General features: G+C 31.3%; 2 protein-coding genes and 1 non-coding gene across 7 annotated transcripts; 1 reads left to right on the top strand and 2 right to left on the bottom strand.

Moving 5' to 3' along the window:
- Positions 1-1,280: 1,280 nt before the first annotated feature.
- Positions 1,281-5,810, bottom strand: LOC111020779 (LOW protein: PPR containing protein). Of its 4 annotated transcripts, XR_015787433.1 has the most exons (6): positions 5,380-5,810; positions 3,424-4,518; positions 3,055-3,206; positions 2,801-2,904; positions 2,471-2,516; positions 1,281-1,759 (listed from the first exon to the last, which is right to left on the bottom strand). XR_015787433.1 is itself a non-coding variant. In XM_022297553.2 (3 exons), the coding sequence occupies exons 1-3, from the start codon at positions 5,698-5,700 to the stop codon at positions 3,204-3,206; spliced, it is 1,419 nt and encodes a 472-aa protein (XP_022153245.1). In that variant the 5' UTR covers positions 5,701-5,810; the 3' UTR covers positions 2,936-3,203. The 4 variants fall into 4 exon arrangements, 1 of the variants encoding a protein (XP_022153245.1); XR_015787432.1 differs by having other exon boundaries at positions 1,281-2,516; XR_002602748.2 differs by lacking the exons at positions 1,281-1,759; positions 2,471-2,516 and having other exon boundaries at positions 2,569-2,904.
- A 3,261-nt stretch (positions 5,811-9,071) lies between these two features.
- TRNAR-UCU (transfer RNA arginine (anticodon UCU)) lies at positions 9,072-9,144 on the bottom strand. The gene has a single exon. It is a non-coding gene; the product is annotated as a tRNA-Arg (tRNA).
- A 10,474-nt stretch (positions 9,145-19,618) lies between these two features.
- RLF (reduced lateral root formation) lies at positions 19,619-23,190 on the top strand. 2 transcript variants are annotated; one of them, XM_022293739.2, is made up of 7 exons: positions 19,619-19,806; positions 20,173-20,321; positions 20,896-20,996; positions 21,156-21,552; positions 21,966-22,100; positions 22,616-22,666; positions 22,826-23,190. In XM_022293739.2, exons 3-7 carry the CDS (start codon positions 20,964-20,966, stop codon positions 22,900-22,902), a joined length of 693 nt encoding a protein of 230 aa, XP_022149431.1. In that variant the 5' UTR covers positions 19,619-19,806; positions 20,173-20,321; positions 20,896-20,963; the 3' UTR covers positions 22,903-23,190. The 2 variants fall into 2 exon arrangements, with proteins under 2 accessions (XP_022149431.1, XP_022149422.1); XM_022293730.2 differs by lacking the exon at positions 20,173-20,321 and having other exon boundaries at positions 19,620-19,806.
- The last annotated feature ends 750 nt before the right edge of the window (positions 23,191-23,940 follow it).

Genomic DNA, 23,940 nt, shown 5'->3' with positions numbered 1-23,940 from the left:
GTACTGAATCAACGATGTGCCGCAAAAATGAATAAGAATATGCTTTTGTGGGTTTGGTCAAATCCGTCCTCAGATCAGAATATAAATTAGAAAAGAAATCCCATAAACTGTCACACCACACAATCAAAAGGAATGGGAATAGGAATAGGAATAGGAATAATATTGTGTCCATCCATCCAAAAACAAGTCCTTAGCATTGACCCATGTCCGAAATTATTGGGGGTTGAAAAAACATAAAACAAAAACACATTGGTCTCACTCTCATCACCACCAACAAATTCCCAAAAACAATGATGCCTTCCAATGGTTTCTTCTTTTCAAAACAGATTTATGAATTATGAATTATGGGTTTGCTTTACCTTGGAAATAGGGGCGTTCGAGTCCTGCGTTGATCACAATATTGCTCAACCCAGACAGCGAACCTTCCAATGAATAAATGAAGAACTATAGGTTTGCTTTATCCAACTTCTTAACCCACTGTTTGGAGGAGCCTTGGCCATGGCTTCCCTTTCTCATTGCTCCACTACCACCCACCTTATTGGTTTCCTCACTGGTTTCATTTCGCTTTACCAAGTCTTCAATTCAACCCTCTCTTTTTTTAATTTTTATTCATTGACCTTTTGGAAACTTCCTTTTTTCTTTCATTTCAAGTCATGATTTTAGTTTTTGTTTCAAAATTGACCCACTCTTTTTTGTACTCTTCTAATTCCATTCACACAGATATTTGGCTTCTTTTCTATACCAACTTCTGTAGACTACTCTTCAAGAATTTCCAAAGAAGAGCAATTTAATAGTCCTGTTTATGCCACACAAAAGTTTATACCACACATATTAAATGGCAAATGCTTTGGTTTGCTTTTCCTTCCAAATTTCAAGTGGCATGTGTCAATGTTTCACTTTGAACTTAGAAAATGGCCAAGGAGCCCACCCCATGTTCCTAACACTAGAGGGCCAAGTTTTGTGATTGGGCTGGTTGGATGAATGTCCAAGAATGATCCAATTGAAATCTGATTAACATCGAATATACAAACCAACCAATGATTTGAATATGACATAACTCATTAAGGAAAACATCGAAGCGTGCAATGTTGAAGATTCCCCATCTTCAACTTCATAGAAAATTTTAATCTTTGTTCTCTTTCCATTCTTCAATTTGGAGAAATCGAGAAAAGTTCAAAAGTTTCTCGAATGAGGCTCGAGGTTTCTAGAAAGCAATTTCTGACTCAATCTTCCAAGAACATAGAAGAGAATGTATTCTCCATTCCTATCCTCCAAATTAATTGAAAGGAAAAAGAATTATCCTTCCCTATCCTATTCAAATTAAATCCCTACAAAGAATCTTACAAATCAAGTATCAAATCAGAAGGCAGAAAATTCAAATTACAAGCAAAATATGCCAATATGGTCGGAACCATTAGTCTGTGTTTTCCTCAGAACCTAGACCTCTACTTCTATAGGCAGCTGTAAAGTAGGAATGTAGTTGCAAGGATGCCTACGGACAAGTTTAGATGAGCACAACTTGGCTCACACTCACAGTGAAAGATACTAGAAGATTATGTGATGGGCAACGGGCCACCAGGCCACTGTATTTGTCACAGTGAAAGATACCAGAAGATTATGCAACAGGGCGACAGGCCATGGTACAACAGTTGAAAGGGCACCTTGAGTTGAGCTGTAGTCCAATTCCAGCCATCGCAAGGCATATGCTAGAGAGCTCAACCTCCTCCAGCACCAAATCATTTGTTATATTCGGATTGCTCTGAAAAGATCAGAGAAGAACATTCTGTTGCTAACTTTGATTGCCTTGAGAAGGAATAGAAGTCGGGTGTTTTTTATTAATAATGTTAGTAATAAAAGTTATTTTAAAAATATTGTATTTTAATTAAAAATATTTAAAACATGGTATGTTTTGAAACTTTTTTTAAAAATATAATAGTTACGCCTAGTAAATTTGTTTTAAATTTAGGAGGTGGTCGTTTCTCGAAGCAACATGGTCGTCTCTTCATCCGGTTGGTTCATTTTTGGAAAAAAAAAACAAATTGTTATATTATATATTATTTAGTAGTTCAAATGTAAAAAATTGTTTAGTGGTGCGGTGGGTGTACTGTTACCATAATAACTCTTCCATCCCAAGTTCAAATCTTGGGTCATGCATTAATCATCTCTTTTCTCTTTTTTACGAAATATTAGGATAATAGTACATTCGCTACACCACTAAGCAGTTTTTTACATTAAAACTACTAAATAATATAAAATATAACAAAATGTTTTTTTTTTTTTCAAAAAATGAACCGACCAGCACATGGTGAGACGACCACGTTCAAATTTTACCAACCTTCTGTTTTTTAAAAGTACAATATTTTTAAAATAAGTTTCAAAACCTACAATATTTTTAATTAAATAACTATATTTTTAAAATAAGTTTCATTTGGAACAATATTAAAACAAAAAATCCAATAGTAAGTCCTACTAAGCTCATGTGGATGGTGGGATCACAGCTGAAGAACAAATTTTTCCTGTCAAATATAAAAATATTAGACAGTAATTAGGATTGTAATTGTAAGTGCAAACATAAAAGTATACTGTTATACGGTGTCACGAATGCAACTATAACTGGAAAAATTTAGATTTGGTTACAGGCAGAGTTGGTCTCATCCTTAAACCAATAGCATTCTGCATTTTTATGCAAACAATTGAAATGAGAGGTGACTTCTGGGATTGTACACATTACAGTCTCTATCGTAACTCATAAGAAATTCTTTGCGCCAATTAGATAAAGAACAGAAAATGGTGCGCTTACATGTCAACGAAAAAGACCATCAAGAAACTTTCCTTGCAGTGAAAGATATTCATTGCCGCTTCACAAAACACAAACTTTTGCTAGATTTGCGATCTACTTTGAGCCTGAATATTCACAAAACTTGGTTGTGAAAAGTGTTATCCAACAGGGAAACCATTTATAATCAAACAAGCGAGTAATAACAAAAGAAACAATATGGGAATCTTAGGTTTAAATTTGTATTGTGACAGTTCCGATTAATGAACAAAGTCTACCTAATGAATTGAGAAGTATGGCTTGCTCTAATGAAGACAGAGATCCCTTAAAAAACCATGCCCTCGGTGGCAGCATTGTGGGTCTTCCCCACTAGGGAAGTGTTAAGCACTGTTTTCTTGTCAAGCCAGGTTTTCTCTCCGTGCCCACCTCACTGCACATCAAACCAATAGGATGTAAAAGGATTGAAAAGGTTCGATACACGAGAACATAAAATCAGCAGGGAGGAAAAGGCACTAGAAAGTAAGAGATCTTCTTATGTCAGCATAAAAAGATGTTTCCACAGAAGCGTATAGGATAGGAAAATGATTGACATGACAACATTATTATAATCAACTGTTACGTAAAATCATAAATAAGCACTAATTTACCTTGTCATCTCTGGTGGCAAGCAACTTATTCTCCAATCTTTGAGCAGCCTCGGTCATGCCTTGAGCATTTAATGCCCGAATCATTGTACCAAATGTAATGTTGTCCGGCACACATTTATTCTCTTTCATTTTCAAGAACAATTCTCCCATCCTTTTCACATCACCAGCTTGGCCATACACATTAATAAGGCAGTTAAAAAGGGGCGTATCTGGTACCACATCAGAATTTTCGATTTGCCTCAAAATCGATTCAACTTTCTCAATATTACCAGATTTACCATAAGCATTAACAAGGGAACAGTAAGTCACAGAGTTGGGCTTCATTCCCTGATGTTTCATGTTTTTGAAGTATTCTTCCATCTTCTCAATATTTCCAGCTCTTCCAAACACATCAATGATTGTATTCATAGTAACAACTGTTGGAGAGAAAAAGCGGTTTTCCATGAAATTCAAAACAGACACCATCTTGTCATACATTCCAGCTTTCCCATATGAGCTAATCATAGTATTGAATGTCCAAACGTCTGGTCTGATTCCCATCAGCTGAAATTCATTATACCACTTCTCCATCTTCTCAATCTGCTCACTATTTCCATAAGCTTTTATTAAAGAATTGAATGTAATCAAATCTGGATGGCAGCTACCACTTTCAATCATTTCCAATAACAAGCTTTCCATTTGCTCAAACATTTTAGCTTTTCCAAATCCATTAATTATAGTATTGTAAGTGACCGTATTACAAGCAATTCCAAGGTATGACATATCAGTAAGTATGCCCTTCAGAAGATCAAACCGACGGAGTTTTGTGCAACAGTCAATGAGAATTGAATATGTATGTATATTTGGCTTGTAGTCAGAAACTGATTTCATTTCATCTACTATTGAAATGGCCTTGTGAAGGAGGCCACTTCGACCATAAGCACTAACGAGAGCAGTGTAAACATCAATAGAGGGTTTCAACCCCTCAGACAACAAAATTTGAAACAGCAAACTTGCTTGTTCAGGTTGCCTGCACTTACCCAGCATCATCAACAATTTTGTGTACGTTTCGCATCTTGGTTCATACCATCGTTGCTGGCGAAGTAGTCCAAAAATCTGAAGAGATATACCAAATTATTTGGTCATAACTCTTATTGTCAAAATACGAGGGTAAAATCAGTTCCTTAATTGTAAGTTTCTTATTTTCAGTACAGAAATGAAGTATCAAAAATTTCAGGTAGAAGAAGCTTTGGCCGATGGGTTGAAATTGCTAAAACTAGAGCTTCTATGAAGAAAAGTATTGCCTCCAAGTTCAGAAATGGGAGAAGTCCTAAATTTTGGGAAGATACTTCAATTGAACCTTCCCATTAAGTGTTTCATTGTTTTTTTCGTTGATTAAGTCTTTCATGGTTAAGAATTAGTGCAAACATGTGTTAGTTTATATTAGTGTTTCCACCTTTTAGCATTATGCTGGATAGTTATTTTCATAGTTTGAAGTTATTTTATTAGTGGAAGAGTGGATGTAACTTGGGAAGAGTTTATAGGTTGGTGGCTTGAAGGAGTTGTAGCGTTGATTTAGAGAGAATTTGAAGGGTACTGGCCCAAGTAGTAGGTTAGTGTAGATTAGTGGTCGGTTATTTACTTTTCCTATAAATACTTGCAAAAATTCTCAATTCGATGAATAGAAGTTCATCCTTCATACAGTTTCTCTCTTGCTTCCACGTTCATCTTCGCGTTTTTTTTGTTACATTCATTTCCTAATATTTACATCACTTCCAGTGCTAAAGGTTTCTGGAGTTGGAGGGAGTGCACACTCCTCAATGATAAAGTGGAAATTGTTCCTTTTAGCCTCAATTAATGCAGAACTTACAGGGCCTCTTCACTAGTAAATTCAATCAGTAGACAGGAAAAATTCCACATACATCGAAATCAAAACAAGACAAAAAGTAGCAATCAGCAAAAATAAGAAGAAACAACCTTAAGAGAAGTCTCCCAGAGATTGTCCTGAATAGCCTCATCGAGAGCCTCCAGAACAGCTTTGGGCCACAGATTATTGTACTTCTTGGAGTTGGCTTTCCGCTCTATAGCTCTAATAGCAGCGTCTTTCCTGAGAATTCGAGACAGACCCTTCTTCGGATCTCTCTGTAGGCCATTATCAGAAGCCTGGTCGGAACTCCGCTTAAGCGACGGGGCGCGGGAAGAAGAGATGAAGGACCGAGTGGGACCGATGGAAGCCATTGAATCGACTCTGCAGGAGCGGAGGATTGAGGCGTCGCGAAGATGAAGGTGAGGCTCCATTGGCGATAACTGGACCGTGAGAGGACGATCGTTGGCGGGTGAGGAAACAAGATTTTACATTTCACCCTGCTCCTATCTCCGTCGGGAGAAATCAAATTTTCACGTGAAACCGAACATAGTTCAGGTGGGTGAGACATTCATTTTCAATAAAAAAATAATTGTAGTTTTGAATTTTTATTTACGTATTGTAAAAAAAATTAACTTTTATCCTAAAATTTGGTAAATTTTTTAATTTCATCTCATTCTACTTCAATTAATTAGAGTATAATTGTCAAAAGAAGCATAGCTTAACTGTAATTGACATGTACTTCCAATTAAGAGATAGATTGTGAGTTCAATCCCTATCTGTACCAAACAAATCGATTTCTTTCATAAAACTTTTAATTTCATCTCATTCTACTCCCATCTAAATAGAGTGTTGCAATTTCTACTCTATTCAACTTATACTAATTCATCCACCCATTTAAAAAAATGTAAAAAAAATTTTTTAACTCATTATTCAAAGTTTTAAATCACACAAAATCAATCATTAAATAGCTAAAACTTCCAATTTCATAAAGAAAAGTCCAACTATAATGCTATTTTTGTCCATATCCAATCAATTTTATATTTACATATTTTTATAATTCGTTAGACACGTGAAATTGCATTTTTCAATAACTCTCGAAAATCTATAAGAAGGTAAAAATTGTAATGTTTTTTTTTAAATTGAGGTAAAGATTACCCTGCTTGTCCAAATTTAAAATGTAATTTGATAAAATTTAAAGATTATTGTAAAAAATTGATCTTTTTTTTTCTTTTTTTCTAATTTCTTAAATCTCATTTCGGTTTCTAAACTTGTTGCTTTTGATTGGGTCATCAATTGAGTTTTTAACTTCCTCAATTTTTAAATTATAATTATTTTAGTCTATAAATTTTCAAAACAACTTCTTTTAGGTGATGAATTTGAAAATAACAAATTTGGATATTGTTATTATTATCAAAATTGACCCAACTGACTTATATGCTCTAATACATATTGACTTCAATATATTTAATACATATATTACCTACATGGTTAATTTGTTAAAAGCAAGAAAAAAAAACAATATATAATAATAAAACAATAACCAAAAATAATTATTTTTTTCTTTTCAGTTCATAAATATAAATCAGACGTTTTGAGGGTTTAAAAATCAAAATTGAATAAACTTGACAGCTTAGAAACCAAATAATTCTCAACTTTTTTTAATGACAATAGTAATATGTTTGAGATGACTTTTTAAATAAATCGCTCATACTAAACCAGATCGATTCCGGGATCTTCTTGAAAATGGGAAGATCTAGGATAGGCAGCCAACCTCCTAGAGAGAGCGATGTGCATGGACCAGGTGAGTAGGGATGCAGCTCCGTGGACCACTCGTCGGGCCTGATAGGTGGTGGTATCACACCCTTCTCAAAGGAACCGTATGTGACACTCTCGCCTCATACGGCTCCGTCCCGACATCAGGACCTCCCCTTTCCGTTGACCAACGGGCCCTCGAACCAACCTGTCCTTCCTTTCTATTCCTCGGTAAGCGCTTTCTTTTCATTCATTGATTGATTCAAGGTAGCTGTAGCTTGCTTCCAAGTCCAAGCACTAGCGGTAGAAGCTAGTCGCCAGACGCACCTTTGGAAGAATTACTGATTTAGAGTGTGTTTAGTACAATTTTATGAGTGAATTTAGACATTTAAAAGTGTACTTTTAAAAACCAATTGTGTTTGGTAATTGATAAATAAATAAATAAGTTTAAAAAATCAAATTGCTTGAAATTTTAGTTTTGAAGAAACACTTCATAAATAATTATCTAAAAAGTTTTTATTTAAGTGATTCACAGTCCTGTAGTTTAAGTACTTCAAAGATAATTACCGATAAAAAATGCTAAAAAAAAGTAGGTCAAAATACTATTTTGATCTTGTACTTTCGTTCATTTTAGTCCTTATGTTTTGAAAATGTTTATTTTTGTTCAAACTTTGGTTCTGTACTTTTAAAAAATGATATCTCTGCAAAAATTTACATATAACATAAACTCTTTAGTATAAAGTAATGTATACATTTTAATAAATATATTGATGGTGGTGTTGTGTTGAAATTTTGATCCAGAAAAATTAGATTAAGAATAAAAGTAAGGGACCAAACTGGTCATTTTCTAAAAGTTCAGGGATAAAAATAAACATTTTGAAAGCACAGAGACTAAAATGAACCAAAGTTGAAAGTAGATAAACCGAACATTTTAAAAATACATGACCAAAATGAACCAAAGCTAAAAATACATTGACCAAACTAGTATTTTAACCCAAAAAAAAGTACTTAAATTAAATAAAATATATATGTAAAAATCATCTAAATCAAACATGAAATGGAAATTCAAACATAAGTCTTTTGAATTACTATTGTTTTAATAAGTTGACGAGTTCTATTAGGTTGAATCCTTACTCCATTTATAATAATAATAATAATAATAAGTATTATTTTCATTTTGGCAAATGAAACAAAAAGACACTTTTTAGTTGAATATGTAGAAGTATGAATTCGAACTCCAATTTTGTTGGTCAATAATGTATATTTTTAATTAACTGAGTTGTACTAGTATTTCACGAATCACAATATTCAATGATACAATTAATTGATGTATTATTTTATTACGCGAGATTAATAATCCTTCTAATATTACAACTCATTTTATTAAAATGTGGTTGACAACAATTATTTTAGAAGCTACACCAATCTTAAATCAATCAAATTTAGATTAAGTCAATTCAGGTTGGAAGATGCAAATAGCATGAAGATATTAATTCAATTCATAAATTAAGTTTTAAAATGCAACCATATTTTTTTTACTTCACGGAATGACGTGTGTGTATATATATATTTATTTATTATTATTATTTTTTTTTTTTACTTCACGTATATATTTACTTTTAAATTGCAAATTTAGTGTAATTTAATAATACATATAGAAAAAGTAAATTCAATAATTACCAACTTAAAAAAATTAATTGGTCAAGACATATATCATAAAAAGAACCCTATGGTGGTTCGGATTCCCACTCTATTGTCAAACTAAAAAAAACTACGTCATAAATATCTTTTTCCTTCTAATTATGTTTTAATTTTGGTCGGCTTTTACATGGGCCAGTTTATATATTTTGGAGGACCACTTTGGCATATTTGCGGCCCAAAAGAAAAATGAAATTTAATTAGTTAGAAAAAAGTCATAAATTTTTTTTCCTTATAATTATGTTTTAAATTTGGTGGGCTTTTACATGGGCCAGTTTATATATTTTGGAGGCCCACTTTGGCATATTTGCGGCCCAAAAAAAATGGAATTTAATTAGTTAGGAAAAAATTTCACGCCTGGTGGGACTCGAACCCACAATCGTCTGATTAGAAGTCAGACGCCTTATCCATTAGGCCACAGGCGCTGATGATGTTGACTTAACCTAATTAATTAATAATATACTTTTTATTACCCTTTTTCTTCTAAAGACCAATTTATTTTTAAATATATTAAGATTTGAAAAATATGACACCAAACATGTCATGTTGTTTGGTCATAGCATTGTCTATGGTTCTTTCATTGCACCAACTATTACTCCTCACCTTCTCCATGACGGCTATGATGTTTAATTGTGGATTTATATCAAGTATTTTGAATCTTGCCAACGACCTATTTTGAAACAAATCTAAGTATAACTCAACTAGTTAAAATACATCGTATTTTCAATCATACTTTCCTTTAGAATCGTTTCTAAATTCGAATAAGTAGTAAAATTAATATATTTTTACAACTAAATTTAAATTTGTCCACAAACCAATTAATAAATCTCAAAATATCTCCATTTTGGTAAAAAAAAAAAAAGTCAAAATACGATGTAAAATATACCATAGCTATATAAATAATACTTTCCACGCAAAAATGTCTGTACATCAATAATTAAAATACATTTACTATATTTTACCAATTTTAAAATTAAATATCAATCTTGTATTTGGTGACAGCGATATTCAAAAGAACTCTGTGTATTAAATTCACAAATATCACTGAAATTAAAATGTTGTAAATAAAAAATGGCTTAATAAGTAAAATATAAAAATAAAGTTTTATTTAAAAGAAATACAAAGACTAAAATATTTGATTTTTTAATATTATGTAAAAACTAATTACTTGGATTAATTACTTACAAACTATTTTAAAAATGTTGTAATTTTAATTACTAGAAACAATCTCTCAAGACATGATATACGTTTGATATAGAGGTCTATATTTTTTTGAAAACTCTACGTGGTCTTCCACTTAAATTTTTACACAAGAGGCAACCTCTAACTCTTCATTTGATTTTTTTGTCCTAAAATGTTAAAAAATCTAATTATTCATAAATGGAAAATTATCTAAACTAAATATAGTTTAAAAATTTTAGGAATGTTTGTTTTTAAATCTGTTTAAATGTTAATAAAATCCAATTACTAAATAAAATTTAAGATGATTTTGTTTCTAAAATTATGCAATGTTAATAGAATCTAATTACCATAAAGGAAAATTATCTAAACTAAATTTATTTTCGAAAATTTACAAAGGGTTGTTTCAATAGTTATCTAATAAATAGTTTGAATGCAAATGGAAAGGCAAAAAAAAGGGGGAAAAAGCGATGGTACCTAAAATTCAATTGGCCCTACTTTGCTAACTAAAAATAAACCAAATCTAATTAATATTGAAATAATTAAATAATCAAACCTAAATTTAACAAATAATTAGGTTTAATTTAAATTTAGAGAACTAATAAGATGTGATTCATTCTTAAAAAAAAAAAAAAATATATATATATATATATACACTATATCATACTCATATTGGGAATAATATGTCAGAAAGCAAATAAGTTGAAAATTTTAGGTTGATTTTATTGTTTTTTTATCCTCCTATTTGCATTCAAACAATTTCTTAAATAATTTTAAAAACAAATCTTCCTAAATTTTCAAAATAAAATTTAGTTTAGATCATTTTTCATTTTAATAATGAGATTTTAGTATATTAAGATAATTTTAAAGGCAAATATTCTTAAATTTGCAAAACTATATTTTGTTTATATAATTTTAATAATTAGATTTTACTAACATTTTGGAGAAATAAAAAGTAGAAGGACAATCTCTAGTAAAATACGAGTTTAAAAAAAAAAAAAAGTTGGAGGGACCTTCATCTCTTCAAGAGAATATATTCTACTTACAAGGTTGTCTCGGGATAATTAAAGGTGCCATAATTTTGAAAATAGTTTTAAAATAATTATATTGTTATAATATTAAAAGTATACCAATAATATTAGGCTAAAAATATTTTCCAATTTAAACTATGACTTTTTGGTAAACTTTGTTTCCTTTTTCGCTCATCTCTATTATGACATTGACAGCAGAATTGGTCAACAGCCACAAATGTAAATAATTTAAACTGTGGGGGTATATAGATGGAAATTATGCCATTTCCTTATGCCCAACAACCGCGACTCGCCAACCCCAAAGAATTAGGAATTATTTCCCCAACTCTTCGGCATCTACAAGACTCGTAGTCCTAACGCGGCGAATTTTTTCCGCGGATTTGAAATACACGCGCCACCTCCATGGGCCCACTTGAATAAATAAAACGGTACGGCAACTGCGTATTTAATTATTTTTTGCACCGAGACCCCGACCCTCTCTATAAATTTTATTTCTCCCCAATTTTAAGTCCTTTTAAATGAAACCCTTTTTATTTATTTATATATTTATTATAATCTCAATTTTCTTTTTCAATAACACCCTTTATCCGAGGTTAAAGAAATTAAATATATTTCATACGGCTTTAAACCGATGTGGTGGTTGTATACTTTGAGCCTTAAGTGAGTACACGGTCCGAGTTAGTGTCAACTCGAACCTTAGTTATGAGGAATGAACCTCCTTTTATAGGGGAGGTTTGAGAAATGTTGCCAAATATAGTGGATTTTATGCTCGTTGCATCCGTGTTCTCAGATTAATATCGAATTGACTTTCACGCAATCAATCGTAGGTGGTCTTGTTTGGCCTATCTCATCTTCAATTGGCTCGGACTTACATTATTTTTAAATTATTTACCTTTTATTTTAAAAGTTTAAATATGATACTAGGATGAATGAATTGAATTAAATAAACATTACAGGTATAACCTTGAATGATCAACGTATTATTGTTTATGTTATATTTTAATTTGGTACTTGATTTGATTTTGATATTTGACTTTTTTTAATTAATTTTTTTTAATGTTTATAACCACTGCTTCACTCTCCAATTACTTTTGTTGACTAATGTATGTACCAAGAAAGCTCATTTAATTTCCATTTTTAAATTGGTATTCTACATTTTAATCATCTTGCACCGTCTAGAAAATTAATTTTTTAAAAGTCAATTTGTGAAAACGAATTTTACAATATTCAACTTTTAGTTCTTATTAACACTATTTTTTTTCATAAGTATGGTTTTACATTTCGTAAGTTCATTTTACCTTTCTAATGAATAATACTTAAATAGTCGATACTCATTCTGTATTAACCACTCCTAAAATTTTTACATTTGGTAAGTTTATTTTACCTTTCTATATGAATAATACTTAAATGGTCAGTACTCATTTTGTATTAACACTCTTTAATTTTGTATTAACACTCTTTAATTTTTTGAGGGAGGAAAGAAAAATATATAAAAAGTTTATATATTTTTTTAAAAAAATAGAGAGTTGTGATTGGTAATTTTTTTTTTCATTAAGATAAAAGTCTTTTTTCTCTCTCTCTCGTTCAACGTCTATTAATGTTTTTTCAACTACCCTTAATTAATTAAAGAGGGAGTTTTCAAAAAGAGTGAAAGAAAAAGTCAAAAGAGAGATAGGACAGGCAATATTATTCAAATAATTAGGTTTAATGAATGAAATTAATTGAAACCCATTAAATTTTCTGACAAAGTTGAATTGTCAATTATTACCAATATTAGTATTATTATTTAAATTTATTAGCTAGGTTAAAAGGTTAATTTCATGGGTCCTCTCAAAAAAGAAAGAAAAGTTCGGTAACTTTTTGATCTCCATTCTGATGTTCAAATCTTTACCAAATCTGACATTTATATTTAATATTATGAATAATTAAAAAATATCTTCATTTTAATTTTAATGGATAACAATTTTGTTTTTAAGTTTTCAATTTAAAAAATATGCATGTAAAGTTGGTTTGAAATTTAAAATTTGTTCCAATATGTATGATATAGAAATTAAAATAAACTCAAGTCTGATGCATTAAGGAACCCTTTTATCAAAATTTTTTAAGATCTTTTACAATTAAATGTTGGCAATCCCCACATCCACATTATTTCAAAACTTAACTTTGACATTTCTTTGTTAGTCGAAAATGTAGGTTTAGGAGCAATAATATTAGAGATTCCTACGAAGATACAATATTAGAGGCAGAGGCTGTTTTTTAACGATTATCATAAGTCCTGTGGAGATTGCAGAGAAGTAATGACTGATCGAAGGCATCTAAAAAACACATGAAGCTGGTTTTCATCCGTTATGGCTTGATGTCGATTCCTTGAAACCTTTTTGTTAGTAATTGAACTTCAGCTTTTTATTGTTCGCTTTCTCTTCACCCCACGTACTTGTAATTCTGCTACCATGAGCTAGCATGTCATACTCAAAGAAATAGACATTCCCAAATCAGCTAAAGAACCAAAAGAGCATTTTTTTCTTTAATTTTATCTATTATGCCTTTTCTATTTGTAGTGAAACAATAAAAAAAAATAAGTAAATTATAAAATAAATAAATTTATTGATCAATATCATGAACATAACTTTAAAAAAAAACAAAAGAAAAACGAAAACAAAAACAAGAAACCCAACTCAAAACTGTTATCAAACACCAAACGATGACATTAGGAAAAGAAAAATTAAGAATAACCATTTTATTCTTTTTCATGGTGACATTTAACATGCAATTTTTATAATAATAAGAAAAAACCACAAATTATCAATTCTAAGTATAGCACATGAATAAGAATATATTAACATTTTAAATGTCTATGCTCTTATTATCAACCTACAATTATTTAACTTAAAAAATATAAAGAATATATATATGAATTCGATAGTACAGGGTGGGTACTAAACAAACCAACATTTCTTTTTAAAAAAATAAATAAATAAAAATCAACAAATATTTAGACGATAATAGATATCTTATTCATTTTGCTATATTTTGATTGACGTTGAAATTGTAAAATTAAAACTTATATTAAAAAACAAAGAAAACTTAATAAAATCGCTCTTAAACTATAAGAATCGTTATAGTAATACCTTTAAATTTTCAATTTAATTCCTCACCTCTTAATCTTATAAAATTGTTGCAATTAAATTTTTAAATATCCTAAAATATACCACCCATATCTAAATCACTAAATATTTTTTTAAGGTGGAGAGTTAAAAAATATTAAAAATCAAAATTGAGTAATTTAAAAGTTTATAAATAAAAATAAAATTGAAACGAATTTATTGTTATTGCCTTGAAAAAAAAAAACTAGGGCCCGCGCGTTACAGAACCTAAAGAAACGAAAGAAAATTGGGGGAAAATCCAACGAAGCGGAGCGCGAAGCCAGCTGTGCCCTATAAATTAAAATCCCTCGCCACTCTTCTTCCATTGCAAACTGCACAACTTTTTCTCTCTCTAGCCCTCTCTCTCTCTCTCCTCCATTTTTATGGCCGCTCTTTGGGACGTCTTCTGATTCTTCAAAAAATCCTCTCCTCTCCCTCAATCTCTCAGCGAGAGGTCCGCTCCTCTGTTTTGATTCCCATCGTTCGCAGAGGTTTTTTTAGATTCCGTCCATCGCCATGGGGAAGTTCGTCGAGATTCTCGACGCCGGCGTCAGAATCGTCGCCAGATTCCATTCGCATTGCCCTCAGACTGGCCGGATGTACTACCATCCGCCGGCCAACTCCGACGACGGCCACCAGGAGAACCGCCTCGCCACCGGCGCTCGCGGCGGCGATGTTTCATCTCCGATTGTTCGTTGCCGTGCCAAGGCCGCCGTAGCCGTTGAAATTAATGAGTTTATACTCTACTCTGTCTGATTCAAAAGGGAGAAGTGCTCTGGAATCTTGAGATCGATTCATCTCCTGGTGAAAAATTTCGAAGTAGTTATCCATTTGTTTTAGTTTTGTTATTGTTGATTTCGTTGTGAGACGAGGAGCGGTCGTATTCTGATTCTTTCGATGCTATAGATTTAAGAAATTGATGTTTTACAAATATACCGATTTCATTCTGGCTCTGAGTTCTTGAGGGTTTTTTTTTTTTCTTTTCCGGGAAAATAGGCGAGAAATCGTGGGAAAATTTTTGTGCGTTGTGAAAATTTGAAGAAAAGAATTTGAAAGAAAGTAGACTTCGCATTCAAAGCACGCAAATATAGTAATTTAATCTGACGTTTGGGATCTCTGTCATTCCACCCGTGACCCCCAAGAAAAGTTATAAAATTACCATTTTATTCCCGTAGTTTTTTGTTTATTTCAATTTAACCCTTATAATCATGGAATTTTCAATATAAATTTTGTGATTTCGTTAAATCTTCCCAAAAAAAAAAAAAACTTTGTTATAAACATATACTTAATTTTTGTAAGGCTGGAATCACTCCTACCAAATTACTTCTATTTTAAGATGAAATGTTTGGCAAAGATTCATTAGTAATTTTAATCACTGGATTCGTCGGGTGATTTTTTTACTAAAAAAAATTAATAAAATATTTGTTTTTAAAATATTTATTTTTATTAATTTTTACAATTATCTTTCCATTTAACAAAAGTTTTGAGATTTTTTTTCACTGTATCACTGTATTTATCATTAATTTTGTTTAGTCTCTCTAATTTTTTCCTCTAAAATTTTTTATCTCTCCAAATTTTTGTCGGTTTATCTCTTTCTAAAATATTCTCAATGATATTTTCGTTTTTCTCCAACTTTTCTCGTTTGTCAAATTCTCCCATTAGACTTTAAATGTTAATTATTCAAAATTACTTTTAATTATATAAAAATCACTTGAAAAAGTATGAAACCAAACATTAAAATAATTATATAAAAATCAATTTTACAAAATCAATTATTATTAATTTTCTAAAATCACTCATAAAATCATTACCATACGGATTTTTTTGGATTCAAACAAAGTATAAGAGTTCATTGAAAATTTTGACTAAATTGAAATTAAGTTCAATCGTAAGGACTTAAATAGCATAGCTCAACAAAAAAAAAAAGTATTTTAACTTCATTAAAAAGAAAAATTAAAATTGAACTCTTAATTGGGTAAGGTGTTTCAATTTAAATTTATCTATTTTTGTGAATTGCTGTGGAGTTGGTCAATATTCATTCATCCAACTTAATTTTATGTAAAGCCTGATTTTCATTGAAATTAACATTAACGATATTTTAGGGATTTTTTACCTTCCTCTTTGCTAAAATTATTAGTGGGTGAATGAAATCTTTATCATATTCTATTTATTGGTTAGAATTTCTTTGTCCCTTGAGAAATCACAAGAGTCAAAAATAAACAAAATGGAAGATGGTTTTTTTTTTTTTACCATGGTGGAGATTTGAACTTACAACCTCTTGATTGGAGATATCTACCAATTACGGCTGAGTTATGCTCGCTTTGGTAAATGGAAGGCGACTTCATGGGGCGACAAAGCAAATTAAAATGTCATAAATATTAATTTAAGGTGTAAATGTCCATTCGTTCTATTTTTATTTATGTCAACTTTTAGTTCTAGAATACCTACATGTTTTAAACCCACAGTGTTTATGGATTGAGTTTACTTGAGTTAAAAAGAAGTTTTTAAATCAAATTTAGTTCTAAAAGCACTCTTTGCTGGTTTATTTATTCATTTGTTTAGTTGAATAGAAAAGTTCCAACCTCTGGCCATTGGAAAGGTAATTAATGTTATGACTTATTAACTATTTTCATGTTGGCTCTCTGTTAGTATTCTAGTTGGCAGAAATTAGATAGTATCAAGATAAAATAATTTAGAGTTCATTTTGGTAACATTTGTGTTTTAGTTTCTGGTTTATCATTTTCAATTTTTGAGAAATATGGACGTTTGGTAATTGTCCCTATTTCTTATTTTTGAGAAATGTTTCCCAAGTTATGTAGAAATTTTAGAAACAAGAAAATCGTGTTCCTGTTTCTAGCTTTATCCAAAACATAGATTGTTGACAGTGAATTCTGGAACAGGCCACGTGTCCTTCGGATGAGTAGCTTTGTCGGAGAACAGAAAGACCTGTAACCAAAAACTCGACGCCGGTGCGGTATCCCGCCTAAAACACTTCAACACTCAAGTCAGTAATCAGAGTAAGAAATAAGAAAAAGGCACTTAGGCCACGTTTATTTAACCGCAATTGTAATAGAAAACAATTGTAATGAAAATCAATCGTAATGAAATAAATCGGAATCGTAATGTTATTCCATTGATGTTGTTTACTATAAACTTTCTAGAATCGTAATCAAAATTCCTTTGATGTTGTTTACTAAAACTGTCTGAAATCGGAATCGGAATCATATATATGACAATTACTAATATACCCCTTTCTCCTTTTTAGCCAATTACAAATATATTATTGTGTTAATCTTTTTTAAACTACAATAATAATAAATTTTAATTTAATTTATTACTATATTATTGATAGTAAATATTTCTTATTATAACAATTTATCTAATATTAATACATGATGAATAATTAAAATAAAATTACATCAAATAAAATATTTTTTATTAGAACAACCAAACTTTAATAAAACATATTATTAAGTTTTATTATTCTAATATTTAAAAGTAATAATATCTACTTAAAAAATTTATTGATATGAATTAATATTAATATTATATAATAAAATCACATCAACTCATAAAAAATGGAGAAGAAATGGAGAAGAAATTATAAAAGTATAAAAAAAACTAATTAAAAATTATATGGATCTAGTTGAAAGAGAAACGATAAAAGTGGTACATTAATTATAATAAATAAGTGAGGTCCTAGGAATAAGGAAGAAGAATGAGATTGATGAGGTTGTAGGAGTGTAATGAGATTACAGTGATTACAAAGTTTGAGATGGTCCCACCATTTGATTACATTCCTACAATTTGGTAAACACCATCAAACGGAATCAAAATTTTCATTACATTCATTGATTACGTGGGTAAGTAAACAGGGCCTTAGTGACAGGTTTTTCACTTACTTGGTGAAAGTGAAGGCTCTCCCTTATATAGACTTGGATGGCCGACTAGGAAGGACGACGGTTGGAGATGACAGAGATGCAACACACTGTACGGTGCCTATTGTGGGTGTACGTTCCCAACAACTGGCAGGTGGTGCCACCGCCTGCAGCTCTAAAATTTGTCGCCTGCCACTAGAAGGCGTGTTGCCTGTACTGGAACCGCGCGTCCCCTGCCACCGCTAAATACGATATGTACCCGTATGTGGTCTCACGCCTTTCACAGGTTGACACACGTCCTGCTTGATTTTTACCCTCAACATGGATAAAACAACAATTTATCATTTTTTACTTCTAAATGCACAGGAAATGTCAAAAACTAAATATGACAAAAAATTTTAATATATTTAATTGAAAAAATGTTTTTTCATATAAATTTTTATATTTTTTAATTTAAAATTTTAGACCACAATAAAAAAGAAATTATTACTAAAATATGCTTACGTAGTTTTCAACAGAAAAGAAAAAACAAAAAAAAATAAGAAACCATTATCAAATTCAATTCAATATTTCTCAAATGTTAAAAGAAAATGAGAAAAAAAAATAGAAAAATGAGAAATAAAAAATAGGAACAATATCAAACATGTCCTTAGTATTAATTTGGGAATAGTTCAAATAAAAAAAATTTAACAAACAACATTTAGAAAAGAAATTAAAATGAGAGCACCAATGGAAATGCAACTTAGAAGAAACATTTACCAATTAAAAAATGTTATAATTAGGCTGCTTAATTAATAATAAGAGCTGCCCTTTCCAAACCAAAGATCGAAATTCCTCCATTAGGAAAAAAGAATAATTTAATGCCGGTTTGTTGTGTTGCTAAATATTTGTGGTTGAAAATTTTGACTTTTATTGAAAGGAATATATGCCAATTTCCCACCATGAGAAGAAGCCATGGACCGGAGGAAGAAAAAGAAAAAAAAAAAGATCACCAAATTTCTACCTCTCAATATGGAATTAACAATTTAAAATTGAGTTGTATGAATGGAATTAAGTCACAAGAGTCTTCTAGACGTTCATGGCTATTTTTTCATAAAAAAAAAAAAAAAACATTTAGGATGCCTTTGGCATAAAATATTTTTGGGAATCCTTTTTCTAAAATCGCTTATACATTCTAGTTTTGCTTATATTACAGAAATGATTTTAGTTATGCTAAAAAAGTCGCTTATACATTCTAGTTTTGCTTATATTACAGAAATGATTTTAGTTATGCTAAAATTACTCCCATATTGTTATACAAACAAAAAGTAAAATTTCTCATTAAAATGTTGTGAGTTATAATTCCGCCATATCGTTATAAAAAAAAAAAGTAAAATTTCTCCCGCTTAAGTTTATTTTTTATTTTTTAAGTATCAATTTAATCTCTTATATTTGATATAATTTTCCATTATATCATTTCTATTTAAAAGTTGATAAAGTATTGAGGAGAAAATAGTTGAACATAAATTTAATTTAATTTAAGAGTAATTGACACTTATACCTGACCAAAATATCTATCTTCAACTTTTTAACCGATAACATATGTCTTAATCAAAACTATGTATTATATAATTTTTTCTATAAAAAAATAGAAAGAATATTGAGACCAGAGTTGTATTTTTGAATGGTCAACTTAACTACGGTCAGCACCCCGGTCACCGTGGGCTCGAAGTTGGCCAACTACCGATATCGTACGCAACAAGCCATATTCTTTGATTTCTTGGTTGCTTTTTCACGACGAGAATTGGAACGTCGGATTCCGGCGAAAGACTTCGTCGTGATCGGAGCGGCGGGCGTGGACAGTCGATTTCGATTCAGTAAGTTGCCGATTCATTTTCATTCTCTTGGGTTTTTGAAGATTTTTGGCTCACGGAATACGATTATAGAAAATTCATCAAAAAGTTAATCTACTTCTTCTCAATTTTCTTGAGATTTCTTTTGTGTCTGATGGAGACCTCCGCATCTCCATTTACTTCCTCTTCCTGATTTTTGAATGTTGAAGACAACGAGGTATTTCCGTTCAATTCCTCTTCTGTTCTGTCGAGCGGTTCAGGTAGTTTGAGCTTTGATGCCTTTTGTCTCTGTTGTGTTTCTCCACCGGTTCGGAATTTCTCCTTCTCTCCTCCTCTGTGCTATGGTTTCTCTGTTATGTATTTCTCTTCAATGTCGTGATTCGATTTTAGGGTTTTTTTCCCTTTACTTTTCAAATCGTGGATCGCAATTTCCTTCTGGGTCATACAATTAACGATAGCAACGGACGATTCAACAAAACTGGATTCAGAAGTACGCTTTGGATCATCCACTGGACGACTTATTTCAACTCTACGGTGCAGTTATGTATCGTGCGATTTTAACAACACTTTTGCTCATTTTAGTTGTGTTTTGGTGATAAATGTGCAGTTCACGAATCACAAAGCTTTACCCTTTCATTCCTATGATACTAACATGTTAAGTATAGATTTGGTTGTTGGAGATTCTCGAGAATCTACGTAGATTACTGAATTTGTTCAGCCCTTTCAACTTTACTTTCACAACATGATAATAATATTGATATCCTTACAAGGGTAAGATTAATGTATTGAAGTTATGTAATGATCAGTTCTAATGTGCCTATTTTAAAGTTTAACCTTGGTCTCCTTTTCATGGAGTACTGGAGTGGAGTTACAGCTGATATTCCTTTTTTTTCTTCTTTCCTTGACGAAGTGCAAATCTAAGTTAGATTATGTACATTGAATTATTCATCACCCCCTTTCTTGTTGCAAGATAATTCTGTAAAGCTACCTTTTATCCCTCCTCCCCTTGTATCTTATATTCTGTTAAAATTAAAATAAGTTCACAAACGCCAGTTAGCATTAATTTCACGTTCTATCTACAGTCTATTAACTTCTGGTATTGCAATGCAACAGAACAATTGTTTAGAGTTGTGTTGTTGGACAAGGGAGATTGCTTGAAATTTGAGACTGAATAGACTGAGATGGACAGTGACAATGACTTCACATTTTGTCAGGCAAGTATAACTTTTATGCTGTAAAATTAGGTTGTAAGTTTTCAACTCGACGACATGTTTCCTTCTAGATCCATCTATTTCTTTTCCATTACAGTTTGAATAACGTCTGATTTACAACCTAGTTATAATACTGTTACTGTTGTATAAATATATCAGTAGGTGGGTTTACCGTCCGAGGGTGATGAGAAAGATGATATACGGGCGAAGGATCTTGCATTAGAAATAGGTGATATTACCTTAAGGGAAGAATTGGCGAATGGCACTATTAGTAGTCCGCATGTTGGTTGGAACGATAAGTTGTCAACTGATATCACTTCCAACAAGCAGGCAATGGTGGGTTCTTTGCATTTCAATGTTATTGATATGTCATCTGCAAAACAATCAAGTGCACTGTCAACAGAAGAGATGGCAAAAGATGCTGGAAAGGCCGTGAGAACTTCAGGAAAGCAGGGGACTGCTGCACGTAAGCCTGCAACTCGAACAAAGGTTCCTTTTGAAAAGGGGTACAGCCAAATGGATTGGCTTAAGCTTACTCGAACCCATCCTGATCTTGCAGGTATTTGTGGAAATGGTACCTGATTCTATATTTTGCTTGAGCCTATCCGGTAACTCTTACACTCTTGACTTGGACAATTTTGTATATTTTTGTTTTATGCCCTTTTCTTATGTTGATGTTTGTTTGGTCTGTTACTGTTAGAGAGAGATAAATTCTTTGCAGCTAGTTGGTGCTTGGAATGTTTAGGATTCACCAAAGCTACTGAAAGATCTACTTTATATAAATTAGAACTTCACAGAGGTTTCTCTTGCCATTTCCGGTCTGTAATAGTATTAATATGATAGTTATTATTTATGTTGTAAAATAGGATCATTTTGTTGGTTTCATGATAATTAGTAGTTTAATGCTATTGAACTTCCCCTTGAAAAATAATATGATTTATTTTCAACATATTTTTTTTTATCATTATGAAGGATTGAAAGGACAGTCAAATAAAAGGCTTATCCCTATGAGTGAAGTTAAACAACATCAAACTGAGGGCTCCATGTGGACTGTTCTCAAAGGTCGTGTATACAATATATCTCCATATATGAAATTTCACCCTGGAGGTATGGGCATTATGCAACTTATTCCCTTTATTTATTTATTTTTTTAGTGAGTTTGTTATCCATCGGGTTATAGTTAGCATGTCTCACGTGGTTCTAGCGTTGGTAAAGGAGCAATGATTAGATTAGTTTGTAATGCACGTTATGGTGTCTCGTGTTCAAGAATTGCCTGTCTAGTATATAACTTCTCATAACATGTTATATTTAAGACTTGTTCAAAGTTTAATATTGATAACTTTTGACTCTTGAGAAGCCCTATTTACGTATTGAAGGAAAATTAAAATCTTTGAATGATAATTATTCTGGATTCATGACCTGGGGGCTAGGTAGGAGACTCATAAATACTGGTTTGGCTTCTGCTGGTTGATTCTCATTATTACTTTATACTTTACAGTATTATATGGAGTGCTTCTTGCATTGAATGTTTTTTTCTTTTAATAATGACGGGTGAGAGTTGTAAGAGTACACCATAGTGGAAACTTAGGACTACTTGACCCTTTGAGAAATTTCTTTATCAGGTGCTGATATACTCATGAAAGCAGTGGGAAAAGATTGCACATCTCTATTCAGTATCCTACAAATTTTGCTTCACTTTTAGTTAAAAAGTGGGTAGCTCTTCTCCCTCCATGGAATCCTACATACACCTTGCAAATTTTTTCATGCAAAATTCATCTATTTATGTTATGTATTTCGAATTGGTGCCATAAATTGTCCTTGACAACCTTTAGATAAATACCACGCCTGGGTGAATTCTGAATTTTTGCTGGAGAAGTGTCTTGTTGGCACTTTGGATGATAGTCATTGAAGGGCAGCAACATATCAACAAGAAGTAGGAAGAGGTCCTTAATTATTTTGGGATCCAATGGCTACCGAGGACATAGGAACCTAAATTTCATCTATGATTGTTGTATAACATGTAGCTTTTGACAAAGTCTATAGATGGTGTACTGTTGTCTATTGTATTGAGAAAAGGATAAATTATTTGGTATTGAAATGAGTTCTTTTAAAGTTCTAAACAAAGATAAAGTTGTACTCGAATTTTGATTCTTAATGAGTCAATCTCTTAGAGGTATTATTCTCTTTATTTCTGATAGATTATTCATCTTAAAAACATCATTTTTTAGGCACCCCTAAGGTTTCTAAATACTTCGTATATATAAATGAAGGTATTATCTAGACATTTAAGGTTAGGTCAAGTACAACATGGTTGCACAAACAAACCATTATGAGTTGGCCATTAATTGTTCTTCATGGTTGGATGCTTCCTAAAAAGACTAAATTTATTTAGAAGCGTACTTCAAGAGTTCTTTTGTGGCACCTTTGGTTAAAAAGGAATTTTCGAGTTTTTGAGGATTGAACAATTCCTGACATGTTTTGTAGGAATGTACAATACACTACTTCTTGGTGTTGTATAATTACATGAAATTATTTTGTAATTACAATCTTTCCTTGTTCATGAACAATTAGAAAAAGTTTAATTAGAAAAAGTTTGTTTAGCTTTTTTGGGTGAGGTTTCCTCTACCCCGCCCTTTGCTTGTAACCTTCTGTTTGTATATGAAAGTTTCTTAAAAAAAAAAAAAAGAAAAGAAAAAAGAAAGCTTAAAATGTAAAAGGCTGAGGAAATAGATACAAAATGTAATGGTCACGGTCTATAAACCTATCTAGAATTTAATATCCCACGAAGCTTATATCTAGTAGCTATGCTTTGTGTTGCAAAATATTCATTTCATTTTTTGATTTCATGATAATGAGTAATTTTAATTAATTTTCTACTTGATAGTTATAGATGTTGGGGTTAAAATGACAGTCATAGAAGTCTTTTATCCCTATAAAAGTTAAACAA

This window comes from Momordica charantia, assembly GCF_013281855.1.
Source record: "Momordica charantia cultivar OHB3-1 chromosome 9 unlocalized genomic scaffold, Mcharantia_2.0 BLBB01000009.1, whole genome shotgun sequence".
Lineage (NCBI taxonomy): Eukaryota > Viridiplantae > Streptophyta > Magnoliopsida > Cucurbitales > Cucurbitaceae > Momordica > Momordica charantia.
This window is presented reverse-complemented; position numbering and strand designations above follow the sequence as displayed.

Excerpts from the sequence above, each read along its gene's own strand:
- RLF (XM_022293739.2), top strand. The coding sequence starts at position 20,964 with ATGGACAGTGACAATGACTTCACATTTTGTCAG. Across the intron at positions 21,553-21,965 it reads AACCCATCCTGATCTTGCAG|GATTGAAAGGACAGTCAAAT; the intron begins GTATTTGTGGAA and ends ATCATTATGAAG. Across the intron at positions 22,667-22,825 it reads AGATTGCACATCTCTATTCA|ATAAATACCACGCCTGGGTG; the intron begins GTATCCTACAAA and ends GACAACCTTTAG.
- LOC111020779 (XM_022297553.2), bottom strand. The coding sequence starts at position 5,700 with ATGGAGCCTCACCTTCATCTTCGCGACGCCTCAATCCTCCGCTCCTGC. Across the intron at positions 4,519-5,379 it reads TCTGGGAGACTTCTCTTAAG|ATTTTTGGACTACTTCGCCA; the intron begins GTTGTTTCTTCT and ends ATATCTCTTCAG.